The 19,701-nt window shown below is 35.9% G+C and overlaps 2 protein-coding genes and 1 long non-coding RNA gene across 8 annotated transcripts in view; 2 read left to right on the top strand and 1 right to left on the bottom strand.

Moving 5' to 3' along the window:
- The window catches only part of LOC121262543 (probable U3 small nucleolar RNA-associated protein 11), a 66,117-nt gene extending 64,721 nt beyond the window's left edge, over positions 1 to 1,396 (top strand). The window contains exon 11 of the mRNA XM_041165054.1: positions 1,138 to 1,396. The gene's annotated coding sequence lies outside the window, so the exon portion shown is untranslated. The remainder of the gene's footprint in view (positions 1 to 1,137) is intronic.
- LOC121262545 (probable U3 small nucleolar RNA-associated protein 11) lies at positions 163 to 7,376 on the top strand. 6 transcript variants are annotated; one of them, XM_041165063.1, is made up of 11 exons: positions 163 to 457; positions 775 to 851; positions 2,395 to 2,458; positions 2,764 to 2,889; positions 3,485 to 3,575; positions 3,684 to 3,775; positions 3,859 to 3,952; positions 4,046 to 4,125; positions 5,068 to 5,167; positions 5,257 to 5,353; positions 5,840 to 5,966. In XM_041165063.1, the coding sequence occupies exons 4-10, from the start codon at positions 2,834 to 2,836 to the stop codon at positions 5,347 to 5,349; spliced, it is 606 nt and encodes a 201-aa protein (XP_041020997.1). In that variant the 5' UTR covers positions 163 to 457; positions 775 to 851; positions 2,395 to 2,458; positions 2,764 to 2,833; the 3' UTR covers positions 5,350 to 5,353; positions 5,840 to 5,966. The 6 variants fall into 6 exon arrangements, with proteins under 6 accessions (XP_041020997.1, XP_041020994.1, XP_041020998.1 ...); XM_041165060.1 differs by having other exon boundaries at positions 739 to 851; XM_041165064.1 differs by lacking the exon at positions 2,395 to 2,458.
- A 2,812-nt stretch (positions 7,377 to 10,188) lies between these two features.
- On the bottom strand, positions 10,189 to 19,030 carry LOC121262548. The gene is made up of 2 exons (XR_005940122.1): positions 18,896 to 19,030; positions 10,189 to 10,381 (listed from the first exon to the last, which is right to left on the bottom strand). It is a non-coding gene; the product is annotated as an uncharacterized LOC121262548 (long non-coding RNA).
- Between the last annotated feature and the right edge of the window lie 671 nt (positions 19,031 to 19,701).

Raw genomic sequence — 19,701 nt, 5'->3', positions numbered from 1 at the left:
TGTCGGTTTGCATCGATGGTGGCCGATTTCATCGGGGTCTATTCAGCCCTAAATTCATTATGAATTTAGATTGCCAAGTTTTTTTTTTTTTTTTTTTTTTTTTTTTTTTTTTTTTTTTTTAACTAAACGAGTTTCTCTTAAAATGTACTTCTAATTTTTAACATGTATAAATTTTACGTATTTATCTAAATCTCAAATTCCCAGTACCAGCCACCGTCATCTCCATGCAGAACCAATTATACGCACTCCTCAATTACAACCTCGTCATGTTAGTTACTTAGATTAAACATCAAACTCCCAAACCAAATCAAACACGTCGAACAATTCCCTTTCGTCTATATATATCGGTCCTCTCCCTCTACGATTTCAAAACACAAGCATTCTCACAACAAGCCTCTGTACTGCCGTAGCTTTCGAGTGGATCTCCATTCGTCGCGGGATCTCTCTGCCCCTCTCGGTAAGTTTTTGATCGGCTCTCTCTCGATTCCTCCCTCTCTTTTTATTTCTCTCACTTTTATCTCACAGCTCTCTCTCTTCACTCTCTCGGCACCGAAAAGCATATGGTTTCCATTAGTTCCTCTGAAAAAGAAATAAAACAAAGAACCAGTGCCTTCCATAATTACATAGGTTCCTTTTGAAACTAAATTATCTTATTGGCCTCGCACCCTTTCTCTTTCATCTGCTTTACTCTCACCAAATACCACTTGCTTTCTTTTGCCTTCATTTGCTTTATTCCAGCCTTTGGAGTTTTCTAGAAGGAAATTTTGTGTTTAGGAAAGTGGGCGTTGGGTTTAATTCCCGTCGGTCATCCGGCTGAACCCCTGCTAGTTGTAACCCATTACAGTGACGGGGTAAGCTAATTACTATTGTTTAGACTGATTTTTATACACTGGATTTTTGGTTGGTGACAAATGATTGTAGTCTGATTGTTTGTAATGTTTTTTATCTTGGTTTTGTGTTAATTTTTGAGTGATTCTAGTGAATTTTTTATGCCCATATTATGTTTGACAGAATGTTTACTTCACCAAGTAGATATTGTGTTTGTTGATCGAGTGTAGGGATGATATGTGAGGATGATGGTTATAGTGTCTGATTGTGTGTAATTTTTTTTTATCTTGGTTTTGTGTTGATTTTTTAGTGATTCTAATGATTTTTTTGTGTGCCCATATTGTGTTTGACATACTTAAGATTACTTCACCAAATGGACTTCCATGCCTTTTAACTCAAAAAGTCAGATAACCAATTGAATAATATCAATCCTATCTAATCAAAAAAATAAAAAATAATATCAATCCTATCTATTCTTGATAGTCCCAAAGCTCCCCTCTCTCTCTCTCTCTCTCTACAAAGGAGCTTCTTATAGCTCTTTCGAAGTCTCCCGTGTATAAACATTCATTCATAACAAAGGTGTTTCTTTCTATAGCCTAAGTGAAGAAGACCAGAACAAACAAGATGATAAACAAAACCACCAAAAACAATATCATCATAATCTGGCCCTTTTGCATCCTTTTTCATAACCATAGCAACCTTTTTCTGCAATGAGAGAATGAAAAAACACATTCTCATCTCTTATTCCATTCAAAAAGATTTAGAAAATTATATAAAATTTATTCTGAAGCTGATTTTCACAGGACGTAGTGTAGATTAAGTCACAAATTTCAGATCACTCGTGGGAAGCTCCTTTTTAGCAGAGTGAATATAAACAACTATAGTTATTACAGAGGCTCACCTGAACAAAATCACCAAGTTGACAAGCATCCAAAATTAAAAACAGTGAAAATACAGATTAGATAGGATGTTTCGAAAAAAAAAAAAAAACAACATTAGGAATGTATAGCGTGTGCGTATTGCTTGCTCCATTAATAATAATAATGGTCCATGCAGTTTGACAGATTCGAATAATGCTTGAAGATTGAACATTAAGACTCATGCATTCTTTGGGAGAAGAAAGCAGCAAACTGCATGTTTTTGTAAGGTAGATAGCCTTAAAATTATCGCAAAATTATTAAATCTTTTCTTTTATGGATGAGTAATATTAACTTATTGTCTTTCCTAGTCCTACAAGCATCACTTTAAAATATCTTTAAAGTAGTAGCAATAATAAACATAGCATTATGAATTTAAATACATTACACACAGTGGAAGTAAAGATGTTAACAACAGAACCTTCTTAAAAACACTATTAGGCACAAGCCAAATAAGATGATAAGTGGTTGCAAGCATTATAATAGTCATCAAATACAAATGTTACATGGTATCAACTTCACAACTGGATATGAAGTTGTGGGCGTGATATGAAGTCGTGAAATTGAACCATGTATCTTTCTTCTTCGATATAAGTGCTTGGAAGCACCCACTCCCATGGTGAATCGGTGATGGCTGCCTTTATTGCAGGCCATTGCATTGGGTTAAAAAAAGAAAGAAAGATAGTTGAATGAAACAACAATCACCAAGGAAGGTAATTGTGGTTACCACTAGACCGCTGAACCAATGTATTCTTTATTATGTTTCTTTCTATAACAAAGCATGAACTTGATGGTGCACTTAGAAAAATGAAAGCTTTGAGGCTGGATGGAATACATAAAGAGAAGAAGATTTTCTACAATTTGATATTTTGCTTTTCTAAATGAGATTTTGATTATATACTGTAATGTTGATTGTGGTTAAATATAATTGTGGTCTTTATATACTCATAAAAAAATATTGATATGTTGATGCCTCTATGCTGTATTCACTTCAATTAATATAAAATTTGCTTTCCAGTTTTGCTAACTTTTGAAGGAAGTCCAATTTTTTTGCTATCTTGCTGTTGTTGCTGGTGATTTAATTCAACATGTCGTCGCTAAGGAATGCTATCAGTAGACGAGCTCACAAAGAAAGATCTCAACCGTGAGTCGGCAGACTCACCCTTCACTGTACATTTCAAATATATAAGGGAAAACTATATTTTTCAAAATGAAATGTAAATATCTTTTTTTTACAATTTGTACTCCAAACTACCAAAGTTTTCAATTTACACCATAAGTTTTGATGGTTTAAGGTATTTTTTTTCAAAGTTTACAAGTGCAAAATATATTACCTTGATATATAGTTATTTTTTATTAACTAATAAAACACTTAGGCTGCATTTGGTTGCAAGACTCAATTGGGATCAGTCTAATTTTAAACTAAGTCTAACATCCAAATACTCTCAAATTACTAAACTCATCTCAACTAAAAACTTCCTTACACGTGGAACTCACAATCTTTTTCAATTTAACACATCTTTATACGTGAGATCCACAACCTTTTTCAAATTTCCATAAAAAGTACTAAACTCATCTTAACATCCAAACACACTTTAAACTTAGTTTAGATGGGCTCCATATAACTTTTTTCACTACTCAACTCACTACCATTCATAAAGAACTAAGCTTAGCTAAACATCCAAACGTAGCCTTAATTGTTTCCAATAATTGTTGGCGATCCCTGTTCTATTTTTTAGGCATTCAAGGAGAAAATTTGGTCTTCTTGAAAAGCACAAGGATTATGTCGAGCGGGCAAAAGTTTTTCACAAAAAGGAGCAGACTTTGCAGGTAAAGTTTCAAAGTTCTCGTTGCTGTTTTCTTGATGTTTGGCTGGTTGATGGGCTAAATATATATATATATTAACTATTTTTTGTTCTGAACATATTTGCTTGATAGAAACTTAGGGAGAAAGCTGCTTTCAGAAACCCAGATGAGTTTTACTTCCGGATGATTAAAGCTAGAACTGTTGATGGAGTCCACAAATTAGAGTAACATATGAATAAATTCTGATGCTTTGATGTTTTGGCTTCTTAGCTGTGAATTGTAGTTGATTTGTAAGCTTTTGTTACAGGAATGAGACAAACAAATACAATACGGAAGAGCTTATGCTTATGAAGACACAAGATATGGGATATATTCTTCAGAAATTGCAGAGTGAGAAAAAGGTAGATGAGTACTTTTACTGTAAAGCTTTTGGTTTTTAGATTACATTTGTTTTCAAGTAGGTTTTAATTATGGATTTTCATTGTCTACTGAAGAAAATTGAAAAGCTTATTGCCGTTCTGCACTCTCTTGATAGTCAGCCATCTAATAGACACGTTTACTATGCTGAAGACAGGTTTGAGCTTCCTAAATTATAATTATTATTTGTAATACCTTTTATTTACATATTTGACAAAGTGAGGTGTTATTGGAAGCATGAGCTTTTATTTTCTCTTTTTCTAAAATAATAGTGGCATGTGTCTTTTCTTAGTTTTCTCTCCACCGTCTCTCATCTTTTCTTACACATGTAACACCAATATGTTATAAATATCTAGCATTTTCTTAGATTATCTATAGTGGGATCTTCCCAATGATGTTGTCAATAAGAAGAAAGCTGCTTTTAGGGGTGCCTTCATCTTCCGTATACTCCATGGGAATGGGTTTGCATTATGCATAATGAGAGACCTGTAGAACGAGCTGACAGTGTACTTCCCTTTTTTCAAAGGACTCCCAATAAACCTCTGTTTCTCCCACCTCACTCTTATCTTGTAGTTAGGGGATCTTGTTAACAGAAGGTGCCCTATGACCAAAATGTATCTACGTATGGTGCACACGTGTATATGATGGCGAGGCAGTGGTAATAAATCCCGACAGTGTTGGTTGCAGCAACCATATTGGAGAGAGTGACCATGGGTGTTGGCATATGATTAGTGTTGATTGCCATAATTTTGTTTTGGAGTTATGTTTCCATTAATTTATGTTTTCTTTTTGTAAAATTTATTACATTTAGTAATTGCTTTTGTTATCATTTGTTGCCTTTTTATGGAAACAAGGCAAAAAAAAGATAAAATATCAATGAGTCGAAATGAACCCGAATTTGTCATTTCATTAGGGGCAAAAGTTACATACTGTTGTTTGAAACTTTGAATTCTAATGTCTATTTGATGTGTGAAATGCTTCTTAATTTCTATATTTCGTTTATCAACTCTGTTTTGCTTTATACTATTGTTGTTGTTAGCATGATGATTATTAGGAACCAGTTGTTTGTTAGTGACATAACCTTGATTTCCATATGTAGCCAAACTGCTGTTTCCTATAGAGAACTGGAAACAAGGAAGAATAGAGTGAGTCGGTTGGAGAAACTCTATATGGATATGGCATTGGAGAAGGAACTACAGGTATTTACTTCTTAAACTCCTTGCCTTTAATTCTCTATTGGGTGGCAGGTCAAAGTTTTGGAAATAAAAACATCTTATTTAATAAACAGAAAAAGGGCCGGAAGCGCAAATTACGTGAAGATGAGCTTGCTTGTCCCACTTCTAAACCAGTATACAAGTGGCAGTCAGAACGGAAGCGTTGAAAAGGTATTTATATACTTATTTAATGATATGTCCTCTGTCTGCCTTTGTATCTTTGTCAAAATAATTGTTATATATATTTGGTACTAACTCTTAAGGGTTGGCTCAAGTGGTAAAGGCTTTGGGTTTCGGGTTATGCTCTCCCCAAGTCTTAAGGTTTATTTTATCTTTGGGTGTAAACAATCTGTAGGGGCTATCGAATTGGGAGATTTTTTCCTTGAATTACCCAAGGTACACTTGTGGGAAACTTCTAACCGAGGGCCTGTGCACCCCCGGAATTAGTCGGGATGCTGTTCCCGGACAGCTAGTACCAATAAAAAAAATATATATACTTGGTACTTATACTGATCTAATATTCTGAGAATGCAGTGTCTTTAAGCCACTGAGATTTGAATTGTTATCAGTCAAAGAAAATGCAAACAATTAGATGAATGGTTTGTCACAAACTTTTGCTTGCATTTTCTGTAGCTTACATCTCTAACTTAAATGCAGGTGTTTGGTGGGTTTTTATGAGGATGCTTCGCATTTAAAAGAGCTGAAGGTACCAGCATTTTGTTTGTCAGATTGGAGGCGTTTCAGTTTTTCCTTGATGTAGCTTGTGCATTTCTTGCGGCTTTTCAGAAACAATGATTGTCCAATCATCTGAGAATTCTCAATTTTTTTTTTTTTTTTCATTTTCCATGTATGAGATGAGAAGGAGTTTTTAAAATTTAACAGTCATATTACAAAATTTAACGGTCACGTTTTTAAATTCCAATAGTTATATTTGTTATTTTATCTAACCATCTTTTTATATAATGATCATTATTTCTAACGGCAACTTTTATATAATAGTCATTTTTATCTAATGGTAATTTTAAATACATATCAAGTCGGAAGAGATTGTAATTGTAAATTTATATCATTTGATGACGTGTATTCAACTATCGAATATGAATAGATTGTACTATTTTTTAAATTTATATTTGATAATAAAAAATATTTTTTAATAATATAAATAGAGAATTATATAGATTCCAAAACTTGAGATTAAAGAAAAAAAAAGATAAAATAGAGATTCAATAATATGGGGAAGTGGAGGAGTGAGTAAAGAGGGGAAAAAAAAAAAAAGAATAGAGCTATAGCATCGAACAAATTTGTTAAATATTACAGCACAAAGTTAAATGTGGCCATATTTTAAATATGCCAATGTTGAAGGAATTCGGTATTTTTTTTTTTTCCTAAAATTAACCTTGGTATGTATTATACACATGCCAATACCACTCGGAACGCTATTTTTGGTTTTGTAATCCTCATCACAAGCATCACGCTAGTGAAGCTACAACTCCACCAGAGACCTGGACTCAAATGGACTTGCATTAAATCAAATGTCAAATGAGTCTCTCTAAAAGGGTAAAAGAAGGCCATGTGTAGACGAGGGCAGTGCAAAAATCCAACTCCACTGTTGCATAGTTCAATAGAACGGAGTTAGAGTTGAGGTTTTTTGCATTTAAAGTCGGAGTCAGAATTGAATTTGCTGTCTGACCAACTCCATTCTGACCCAAGTTTTGAAAACCATTTTGTTCTGGCCAGAACGACCGGAATTTTCCATACTAGAACAATTGAAACGGTGACGGGATATTTTGTACCAGGTTAAATTTCGATCGTTTCGGTAAACTTTGGATAATTCGGGCCGGATTTCGAAATTTCGGCTGTAACGACTATTTTGGTCCCAAAATTTAAGTCGTGATTGTTTTTGTAATTATCTTGAATCCCATGCATATCCGTAGTTTACCTCATTTTCTGATTTCCCTTCACTGATTTCTTTTCTGATTTCTTTCTCCCCTTTCCCCTTACAAACTCAAGTCTCAGACTCCGAAAATAAAAAAACAGATCAAGCCTTAAGTTTTGATATGTGATTGTCACCTCTCCACTCTCCACTTTCCACACTACGACAACCGGCGTCTACTTGACGATGCCACCTCCACAACATCGCAGCTCCCTCTTGTTGATCCACGTCGTTGGGAATCATGAGATCCACGCTGTTGTGAATCATGAGTCACAGGCTCGCAGCTCCTATTGCTCCGTGACGCCACTTCCACTGCCGCAACTTGTGTCTTGGATTCTGTTGTTCCTCTGATGTAGGTCCCCTTTTTGCTGTGTATTGAGAATTTGAGATTAATGTGCATGCTATTATGGTTTTGTAATTGATCAAGAACCCACATAGAGCCCCTGTATAATATCTGAGATTACTTTGTAATTTGTTATTTGTATGCAATGCTTATAAGATCATAACAGAAATAACCATGGAGAAAGGTGGAGGGGACTATGCTAGTATGCTGTTAAGATCTAATTAATTATCATCATAGAAAAATTTATACGAATCTGAATAAATATGACCAGTTGAATCCGGTTCATCGTCAACATTATGAAGGAACCCTACTATATATATATATATATTCAAGGTCAAAGTAATTATTAGGTATAAGCTGGATATATATATATATATATATATACAGTAGATATATAGTTGATATATATGTATATATGCATGTGATATTATATATATTAGCTATAAGCTGGAATCCATGCTCGATCGTTTAGTATATATAGTGCATAATTGGGAGATTTGACCGATCGAGTTCTACTCAATATATATATATAAAATACAAATTAATTACTGATTCCCACCCAATTAAAATAATATTTTTCCTCCTTCTTGTATCTTTTGGATCAAAAGTCCTTGCTTGCTCTTGGTCAATGGTTGAAATTGATTGCCATTTAGTTATGTTTAGATTTTGGTTAAATGTGAAATGTCAAATTATCAGTTTCTCCCTATATAAATTGTTTGCATAATTTTCATTTCTCTTGCCATGCATTCTTGAGTGTTAGTCTTAGCCTCACTTACTAGAATTTTGTGAAATCTCACCGTGGTAGTCCCACCTACTATCCTGCTCCTCAGAACCTTAGATTTGATGCAGATGATTGATATGGTGATGGTTACGAGCATGGAGGTCTGACTTGTAATTAAGTGCTGTTTTTGACTCTTTGTAATTAGACTGATGACTATAATGTTCTATTGCTTGTGGGTTGAGACAAGTGACTTATGGATAATTTGTAGTGATGCAATTTAAATATATCTAGTACTGTTATTTAGATTTAATGACTTATTTTATTTCTGCTACGAATTTTAACTGCACACCATCTTTTTACATGTACACACACTTATCACATTGTGCGAGGGGTGTATGACCCGTGTGGCCAACATCTAGGCGTCGCGATCCTTCTTAAGGTAGGGGCCGGGGGCGCCACACATTGGTTAAAGCATGAATGATTGAAAAAAGAGAGCCGAACTATGTTTGTTTTGGGATCGGAAAGGTCGGCCGATCAGGATCAAAGATAACTGCCTAGTGGCGACGCGCCCACTAGGAAGACCCGCTGATAGACACAAGGAACATGAGGAAGAGGGCAACATGAAGAGGAAATCGCCCTACAGAAACGGTATCCTCGTACGGACTTGACAGCTTCAGCGTACAAGGACCCGGGCGGAGACTAGAACATGGAACACATCACCATAAGTCCCAGGTGGGGTCATCCCCATGGTAGGAAACACGTCCCAGTTCCTTACCGCAAATAACCCGCCTAGACTCCTTACCCCTTACCCCAACCAATACCATGAAAGCCCTATTTTACCATACAACTCAAAAAATAGAAAATCTGACCTTCCCCCCAGAATCCAAGAAAAAATAGCGGTAAGTGCAAGCCCGAATGAAAAAACTAACTATTATAAGTGGGTTACCTATCCTTTTCTAAGTCACCTGGCATACGCCCCAGCCCTGATCCGAAAAGGACAACAACAATTCCAGGAGACAGGCGTCCTGTCTGTTCTGGCTGCTGAGTCGAGAATCCATTTTTTGGTCTGGACGGAGAGAGGAATCATTCCAATAGCTGCCTTGATTTGGAACTAATTCTTTCATACACTTCTGATACATAACTAACTCACTAGTATGGATGGGCCCTATCATAATGGTATCCTCGAGTGCCTCTGAGGGGCTTCTAGTCCTTCCTTCTTGACTCGTTTCGCAACGACGAAGTAAATTCCATTGATTCTTTGGCCCCGGGCCTCGCTAGTGAACTTGAGGGAGCTGCTAGCTTCAATTCTTTACTCAGCCTCAATGGGAGTGGTTCAAGCCAAGCCAATATGCCTTGATCCAATCCGAGTGAAAGCAGCAACCAGAGTGATAGTAGCATGTGTCAGCAAACAACTCTAAGCTGAACTGATTACAGAAAAGTAGTTTAGCCAACCTGATAGGAAGCGAAGCCCTTGTTGAAAGGTTGCTTCTTGGGTTAAATAGCTTTAGTTAGCAAAGTTATTAAAGTTGGGAACTAGACCCGAAGCTAAAGTCTAAGACTAATTCGATGCCAAAGTCAAACCTTAAACCTTAAGTTGTAGCTGGTGCAAGAGTTAAGGCTTAAGAAAGCGAGTGCCAAGGCCATTGCTAAAGATGAAAGTACTATTGCACTCAACAAGGGTGGCGGCTACAGATCAAGTTTAGGAAGTGGGCTATACTTAATTCATCAAATGGAAATAATAAAGCAATGCTTACAAATTTCTAGGTATATCATCAATCAAAGAAAGTACTAGTCGATCAATTCAGAAGGTTTTATAGACAGTGGAAGGGAACTTCAACAATTAGTCTAGTCTTGGCATAATGCTATCACATTGGAATCTAATGATAGAAGTTCAGCAGCTCGAGAAAGGTAGCGGTAGATTACAAGGTTTTGATCCCAAAGCTCGAGGACTACTTTAGCTTCCTCTCCCTTGGCTTTGTTATCAGCCCGGTTATAATAAGGAGATAATGCGCACTGAACAAAAACACACGTCATATCGGATTTGACTAAAATGACACTCCCACTCGTGAACTCTTGAACTAAAGGAATGCAACCAGCAATTAGTAAAGTTAGAAGGTAGTGGGATATCTTGAATATGGATCGAGCTTACTTTATAGTAGACAGTAGACCAGCTCTCTTCTCCCCTTGGCCCTATGGTTGAGCCTGCTGACTCACTCAAAAATGAGTAGTACAAAGGCTATTCCAAGTGCAGGGGATGTCGCGTAATAATTAAGAATAAATTCCTAAATCGTCTCTTAAGGGACAGTTACTTAAAATCAAACTCGTTTAAAATGGTGAAAATATTCATAAAGAGAAAATAAAAATGATGGTATGTGCAATGGATGGAATAGTGCAACACGAATGAAAAAGGTACTAGTTATGGACTAGATTCATATTTTTGAATTTTTGAGTATCGAAATGAATTATAAAAGACTAACAAATTGAAATTAACAATCAAAGAATCAACTAAACTAAACAATCTTAATTAATCTGAAAATTAAACAATAAAACAGAAATTATTTAAGTCTCAATTAAGGTTTAATTAATTTAATATGCAATAGAACTAAGAGATTAATGAAACTAATCTAAGAATTAAACTAGATTAGAAAGTAATTGAAAAAATACGAATTGAGAATTGAAAAGTTTCAAAATCAAGATTCTAGAGTTCTTCCTTGTACTCAAATCACAAATTCTCAAAAACAATCCATGGCAATTGTAATCACTGTTCAATAAAAATTTAAAGAAACGAGAAAAATAAATAACACGAAGTAAATAAACAGTAAATAAAAATGCCCAAAGATCTAAGCCAAATATCTCAAAAATATTCCATAAATTTTAAACTAAAATTAAATAAAAAGTAGAGAATAAAAAGAACAAATCAAATAAATGAAGATGGAGGAGGTAAGAAGTGGAGGCAGCGGCAGATGTTGGACCAAGAGAAGCTCTTCAACAACGGCGCTATTGTGTGTTTTTCTTCAAGCCAAAAAAAAACTCTTTCGTGCGGCGTTCGTATGAAAAATATATATATATCCTTTGCTAGTGTGAGTCCCCCGCATTTAACGAGCCGTGTGCCTTTTTAATTCCCTTTGCGTTTGCATGTAAAACCCAAAGATCAGCTCTCCTTTGCGTACGGGTAGCTAATCCGTTTCAGTCCAGCGTCCAACTCCATGAAGACCAAGTCAAAGCATGTGCCTCCCATGTCCAAATATACTTTTCAAGTCCTTCAACCTTTGACTTTTCTCATTTGCATTTATTAGGTTGAAAAGATAATAAAATAAAATAAAATATAAATTAGAGATAAATAAAATATAAATTAGAGATAAGTAAAATAGAAAGAAAGAATAGAATATATAGAAAAAAAATGTGTTGTGCATGTGAAGAAATATTTTCTAATTAAATCACAAGTTATAAAATTAAGCATAAACTATGCTATAGATCAATTAAAATCACAACTCGGATTTATTCATCTTAACTATGTTTCCATCTAAAACCAATAATAACGTAATGAAATAAATAAAATATATTTATTCTAAATGTATAAAATATGCAATAATTTAGCTCAATCACACCCCCCCAACTTGCGTTTTGCTAATCCTTGAGCAAAATAGTGAAAATTAATTGAGATGAATATTGCATAAAGATCGAAATCCAAACAGAAAAAATCAAACACAATTATGAATTCTCACAAAAGTGACACGTTACTACTCAACCCGCAAGGGCTATACCCACCAAGACTATCTCAATAATCTTTCACATAGAATTGAGGCAAATGTCCCAGAACTCAAATGTGTGTGTGGAGCTAAACTGGTTGTGTGTTTCTCATTACTAGCCATGATTTGTCATAGGATATTTCAACCTTAAAATTAATCATTGCTGATTCTAACTACTTGAAAGCCCAAGGGACTAGCAGTTTTCACGCTAGCTCTATTTTTAAGGTTGAACACTTAACCCTCAAAGTCTTGGGTAACTGTTTCTAGCCCTTTACTTAGGAAATCTCACTAAGCTGCCTTTATCCATTTTTTTTTATTCTTTTCAAATCTCTTTTCTTTTTCTTTTCTTTTCTTTTTTTTTTCTTTCTTTTTTTTTTTCTTTTTTTTTTTTTTTTAAGAATGACTTGGTAGTCCTGCAGTTTACTTCTCCTGTATTAAATCAATGAACAGTAAATAAGGCACACTACAAACATAAGCATGTACAAAATGTCCTTCAAAATTTGCCCTTCATTCTACAAAAATCTCACCAAGTCTCATCTCAATGAGTATAGCATCCCGGTGTTTCAAGCCACACATGAACAAAATATGATGCATCAAAATCATGCTCTATACTTAAGTTTGAAAATAAATCTTCACAAAATGATTCCGTTCAACTACTCCACCAAGATGCTAAGATTTCGCAAAATACCAGAAATGAAGTGTATGTCAATCATATGTGTATCAATGCACATCACATTATTACAATTTTTTTTTTAAATCTGTGCACACACGCTACCCCCCAACTAGTGAGAGACATGGTCCTCAATGAATCGAATAAAAAAAAATAAAAAACAAAGTGCACAGAAATAAGCAAGCAAAACAAAAGATCAACATGAAATATAAAATCAAAGCAAAACAACAAATAAAAACAAACAAAATGCAAGTAAAGAAAACTGTAAAGAGGAAAAAAAATCAAAACACTTCCCTGGAATCTTGCACAAGCAAGATCTCTTCGTGTGGATCGAAGACCTTCAAAAACGGCTTTAGACGTTGTCCATTGACAATGAAGCAATTTCTATTCTTCAAATTGACAATGTCTACCGCACCGTGAGTATGAACATTCTTTACAATGTACGGCCCACTACATCGGGATTTCAATTTACCAGGAAAAATATGTAAGTGATAGTTGTAAAGAAGAACTTCCTGACCAAGTGTAAAATGCTTTGGATAAATTTTCTGATCATGTAGAATTTTCATGCGTTCCTTCACTAGCTGAGCGTTGTCATAAGCATCCCGACGAGCTTCATCCAATTCATTGATCTGCAATTTTCTTAACCCTGAAACTTCATCAAGTGACATGTTAACATGCTTTATAGCCCAAAGAGCTCGATGCTGAATATCAACAGGTAAATGAAAAGCTTTACCATAAACTAATCGATAAGGGGACATCCCTAGATTTGTTTTAAAAGCTGTCCTATAAGCCCACAAAGCATCAAGAAGCTTAATTGACCAATCTTTCCTATTAGGATTGATAGTTTTCTGCAAAATAATTTTTATCTCTCTGTTTGCCAATTCTGATTGCCCATTTGTTTGAGGGTGATAAGGGGTAGAAACTCGGTGTGTGATACCATATTTCTTCAAAAGTGTAGAAAATGGTTTGTTGCAAAAATGAGAACCTCCATCACTAATGATAACTTTGGGCATGCCGAAGCGAGCAAACATAGATTGCAAAAAGTTTAGGACAACACGATGGTCATTTGTTTTGCAAGCGACGGCCTCCACCCATTTTGAAACATAATCCACAGCTAATAAAATATATGTGTTTCCAAAGGAAACTGGAAAAGGTCCCATGAAATCTATTCCCCAACAATAAAAGATTTCTAAGATAAGAATAGGGGAAAGAGGCATCATGTCTCTTTTGCTAATGAATCCCAATTTTTGACAAGGCTCACAAGCCTTACAAAATTATAAGCATCTTTAAACATAGAAGGCCAGTAAAAACTGCTTTGCAAAATTTTAGCGACTGTTTTCTTTGTTGAAAAATGACCACCACATGCACCCATATGACAAAATCTCAACACAGAAGAAAACTCATCATCAGGAATGCATCTTCGAATCAATTGATTCGAACAATATTTGAAAAGATATGGATCATCAAAGTAAAAGTGTCGTACCTCAGAGAGAAATCGACGCTTATCTTGGGTGGACCATTCAGAAAGCATTCGCTCAGTCACCAGATAATTGACTATGTCAGCATACTAGGGAGCTCTTTTAATCACAAACAGCTGCTCATCCGGGAAACAATCATCAAGAGGAAGGCTGACATTTGAAGAGGAGGATGATGGCAATCTAGAGAGGTGATCAGCTACCACGTTTTCAACTCTTTTCTTGTCCTTAATGTTGATGTTGAACTCTTGAATTAGTAGAATCCAGCGAATCAAGTGTGGTTTTGCATCTTGCTTAGCCAACAAATACCACTAAAGGGCTGAGATGGGGTAAATGATACCCACTGCGAGCAGCTTAAGCACTTCCTCTTTGACAACTTCCTTCATGGTAGGATTGAGCCTACGTTGAGCATCACGAACTGGTCTAGCATCATCTTCAAGATGGATTCTGTGGGTACAAACAGCAGCATCAATACCTTTGATGTCGGCTATTGTCCAACCAATTGCGTCTCAATGCTTTTTTAAGACTTCAATCAACTGGGCTTCATCTTTCTGATTTAACCTTGAGGAAATCACCACAGGAAAAGTGCCTTCTTCAGGACCAAGAAGCACATACTTTAAATCTTGAGGAAGTGGTTTCAGTTCCAACTAGGGAACTTCTTCCTCTGAAGATTTAAGTATGTCTGGTGATGGTAGAGTTTCACACTGGAGTTTCCATCTTGCGGCTACAAATTGTACTTCAAGTGGTAAGGAAGAATCTGCAAAACAGTCCAAAAATTCAAAAACATTTTCATCAACATGGTTAGTTTTTTCATCAAGTAAAAATTCATGTGACTAAAAAATGGAATCATTATCATAGAAAGGAAAAGTTGAGCAAATAAATTCTTTTGGTGTCAAACTCTCCACAACATTCAAATCACTTGTGTCATCAAAATGTGTTGGCATCTTGCAAGCATTGAAAACGTTCAATTCAAGTGCCATGTTTCCAAAAGTAAGCTTCAGAACTCCACTTCTTTAATTAATTAAAACATTTGATGTAGCTAGAAATGGTCTTCCAAGAATAACAGGAGCTTGGTAAATAGTGGAGGCTGGCTGCTGCATATCAAGAACTACAAAATTCACTAGGTAGTAAAATTTGTCCACCTGGACTAGCACATCCACTACAATACCCCTCGGCTCCTTAATTGATCTGTCAGCCAACTGTAGCATGATGGAGGTCTTTTTGAGCTCACCCAATCCCAACTGCTCATACACTGAGAATGGTAGCAAGTTCACACTACTCCCCAAATCAAGTAAAGCTCTCCCAATGCGTGACTCACCGATCATAATGGAAATGTTGGGAGAGCCGGGATCTCCAAACTTCTGAGGAGTCCTTTGGAAATTTTGCATATGAAAGAACTTGTTGTATGGCATCCAAGAGTGGAATATTAATCTTTACTTGCTTGAAGATTTCCTGAATCTCATTGTGGTATTTGTTCTTTTGGCTAGCTGCCAATCTCTGAGGATAGGGAACCACAGGTTGGTACCCCCTACTAGCTTTAGCATCTGCACTCACAAACTTCTTTGACTCTAGTCTCACTACCTCTGGTTCTTTTTCAGCTTCACCAGTCTCTGTTGCATCTTCAGGTGTAGGAGCAACTACCTATGTGTCCATAGTCATCTCTGGTTGGGGAACTTCCTTTCCACTTCTCAAAGTCAGAACGGCCTTCGCTGTCTTAAAAACCTCTCCTGACACATTATGCACTTGTTGTTGTGGTTGCCGGTATACTTGAGGATTAGGCTGAGGCTTTGCTGGGAATTTTCCTTTATCTAGAGTGCTCAATGTCGTGCTCATCTTATTAATGGTGCAAGTCATTTATGGCCTAAGTGTTCTGATTGTTTGTGGTGGCCTGAATCAGCATGAATTGCTGAACTGTATTGGCCATTTGTGCCATACTGTCATCTAGAGACTTCCTCGCAGATGATTGAGGCTAAGAACTCTGTGCAGCTACATGAGGCTGAAATCCTGGAAGTGCTACAAAAGGATAGCTCTGAGAACTCTGATATGATTGATACTGGTGCTGAGGAGCAGCCTGATGAAATGGCTGCTGAGAAGGTGGTGGAGACTGGCCAAACTGATCATTCCTGCATGAGAAATTTGGGTGATTCCTCCACCCCGCATTATACGTATTGGAGAAAGGTTGATTTTGTGCTTTATTTACCCAGTTCGCTGATTGCATCTGCTTAAAGCCACTCTCCTGAAATACTGGCATAATCGGGCAAGCTTGGGTCTTGTGGTTCGAATCAACGCATATAGAGCATGCCTATACTGTTTTCACTGCCTTCACCTTTTCCATCTCCATGACCTCTAATCTTTTAGTCAATGCAGCTATTCGGGCTTGAACGTCAGTGTCCTCCTTAAGCTCATATCTACCCCCACCAGCAATAGCCCTTAGTGGCTGTGCTGTCAAAGAAACTCGATCAGTCTAAGTGTTCTATAGTTGTGCGCTCTAAGCAAGATAGTCAAAAAATGGCAATGCTTCATCAGGTTCCTTGCTAAAGAATTCTCCATTGCACATAGTCTGAACAAGCTGCTTGTATTGTGGAGTGAGACTAGTGTAAAAATAATTCACCAACCTCCTGGATTCAAAACCGTGATGTGGACAGATGTTCACCAAATCCTTAAACCTTTCCCAACTGGCCTGGAAAGTCTCGTCAGATTTCTGATTGAACTGACTAATCTGCTCTTGTAAATACTGAGTTCTCTGAAAAGGAATTTTTTTTTTGTAAGAACTCACGTTGCATATCAGACCAACTAGAGATAGAATTAGGCCTCAAAGAATTAAACTAAATCTTTGCTTTATCCTTTAAAGAGAAAGGAAATAAACGAAATCTAATAAATTCATCAGTAGTGGCTCTATTGATAAAAGTAGTACATGCCAACTCAAAATCTGTCAAGTGTTGATAAGGATTCTAAGAATCCATCCTGTGGAACTAAAGTATCACTGACATCATGCCATGCTTAATGGAAAAATTAGGTGCATCATCAGGTAAAATAATACATGATGGTGTAGTGGTGCGAGTGGGCTGCAAATAATCCTTAAGAGTGCGTGGTGCAGGTGCAGCCATGGTTTGTTCAATTTCAATGTCCTCGTCTGTAGAAAAAACAGAAGAGCTATCTATCTCTGGGCTGTATATACTACTCTCAGTGCTCGATGTAACTCTAACCAACCTATTTGAATTGTCTCTCACCCATGACATTAAACATCAATCCAAATAGCATAAGTAAGGTTCAAGTGATTGAGTAGTAGGTGACAAGTAAAATATGTAATCAGAGATAAGATAGTGAAAGAAACATTTGAAATGAAAAAAAAAAATAATAATAATGAGTCTAAATTTATGTCAAGCAACTATCCACGACAACAGCGCTAAAAATTTGACTCACTCAAAAATGAGTAGCACAAAGGCTATCCCAAGTGCAGGGAGATGTCACGTAATAATGAGGAATAAATTCCTAGATCGTCTCCTCAGGGAAAGTTACTTAAAATCAAACTCGTTTAAAATTATGAAAATATTCACAAAGAGAAAATAAAAATGATGGTATGTGCAATGGATGGAAAAGTGCAACAAGAATGAAAAGGGCACTAGTCATGGACTAGATTCATATTTTTGAATTTTTGAGTGTCGAAATGAAATATAAAAAACTAACAAATTGAAATTAACAATCAAAGAAACAACTAAACTAAACAAACTTCATTAATCTGAAAATTAAACAATAAAACAGAAATTATTTAAGTCTCAATTAAGGTTTAATTAATCTAATATGCAATGGAACTAAGAGATTAATAAAACTAATCTAAGAATTAAACTAAATTAGAAAGTAATTGAAAAAATACGAATTGAGAATTAAAAAGTCCCAAAATCAAGATTCTAGAGTTCATCCTTGTTTTCAAATCACAAATTCTCAAGAACAATCCATGGCAATTGTAATCATTGTTCAATGAAAGCTTAAAGAAATGAGAAAAATAAATAATACGAAATAAATAAACAATAAATAAAAATGCCCAAAGGTCTAAGTCAAATATCTCAAAAATATTCTATAAACTTTAAATTGAAATTAAATAAAAAGTAGAGAGTGAAAAGAGTAAGTCAAATAAATAGAGATGAAAGTGGTAAGAAGTGGAGGCAGTGGCAGATGTCGGACCAAGAGAAGCTCTTCAACAACGGCGCTACTGTGTGTTTTTCTTCAAGCCAAAAAAAAAAAAACTCTTTCGTGCGGCGTTCGTATGAAAAATATATATATACTCTGCTAGTGTGAGTCCCCCGCATTTAAGGAGCCGTGTGCCTTTTTAATTCCCTTAGCGTTTGCGTGTAAAACCCAAAGATCAGCTCTCCTTTGTGTACGCGTAGCTAATCCGTTTCAGTCCAGCGTCCAACTCCATGAAGACCAAGTTAAAGCATGTGTCTCCCACGTCCAAATATACTTTTCAAGTCCTTCAACCTTTGACTTTTCTCATTTGTATTTATTGGGTTGAAAAGATAATTAAATAAAATAAACTATAAATTAGAGATAAATAAAATAAAATAGAAATTAGAGATAAATAAAATAAAAAGAAAGAATAGAATATATAAAAAAAAATGTGTTGTGCATGTGAAGAAATATTTTCTAATTAAATCACAAGTTATAAAATTAAGCATAAACTATGCTATAGATCAATTTAAATCACAACTCGGATTTATTCATCTTAACCATGTTTCTATCCAAAACCAATAACAACGTAATGAAATAAATAAAATATATTGGTTCTAAATGTATAAAATATGTAATAATTCAACTCAATCACCTGCCCTCTTTCATCTATCAGGACGTCAAGTAGCGCACGCATTCCTAAGTGAAAGGTCGGATTCCTTCATTTTTGTCTATTAGATTCGGGAAAGAGCGCAGACCACGTTAGAGGGTGAAGGACTTCAATGCACAGTGAGAGATGGACCGAGATAGGAGTCGGAATGGTAATAGACAGGCTTACCCTCTTGTAGTAAGACAAAGATGCATGCGGTAGAACTGTTGACAGAGTGGTCCAGCTCCGATCTTGACTTTTAGAGTTGAGTCGCGCCTTTCAAGGTCCTATTTCTGCACGAATCCAGGAGAACAATATGATGTGACGAATAGAGCCCTTATATCAATACCACTTCTTGCCCTTTGTTTCAGTGATCAACGACCCTGTAACGGCGAGAGGAGGTCCCGCACCAAAGGAATAATAGTTAACAACTTTGATCGTGTTTGCTCCATTGTTGTAAGTCTATCCGCTTTTTAAATGAAATAATATGTTAAGTTACATAAAGCTATAATATATCGGTCCTATTCCTAATCAATAACTTTAGGGGTAAATTTGGCTAATTGATCATTCTATATAAAGATATGTTTTTTGTGCGCCTTCCCTAGACCTTTTGAATAAGCTACTACTGCAGTTATAGAGAGAATTCCTGCTGCAAAAAAGAGATCTTTTGTTATCTTTCCACCCATTTACCTACATGCGATGCTGGAGATTCAGTTTCACAGATCAACTCTGATCCTAGCTGAGCACCTACTTTGCTGTATTCCTTGCCCTGGGTTCACTCCACACCAAGACTTAGGAGCTATAGTTTCCCA

The sequence above is a fragment of the Juglans microcarpa x Juglans regia genome, chromosome 4S (genome assembly GCF_004785595.1).
Source record: "Juglans microcarpa x Juglans regia isolate MS1-56 chromosome 4S, Jm3101_v1.0, whole genome shotgun sequence".
Classification (NCBI taxonomy): domain Eukaryota; kingdom Viridiplantae; phylum Streptophyta; class Magnoliopsida; order Fagales; family Juglandaceae; genus Juglans; species Juglans microcarpa x Juglans regia.
This window is presented reverse-complemented; position numbering and strand designations above follow the sequence as displayed.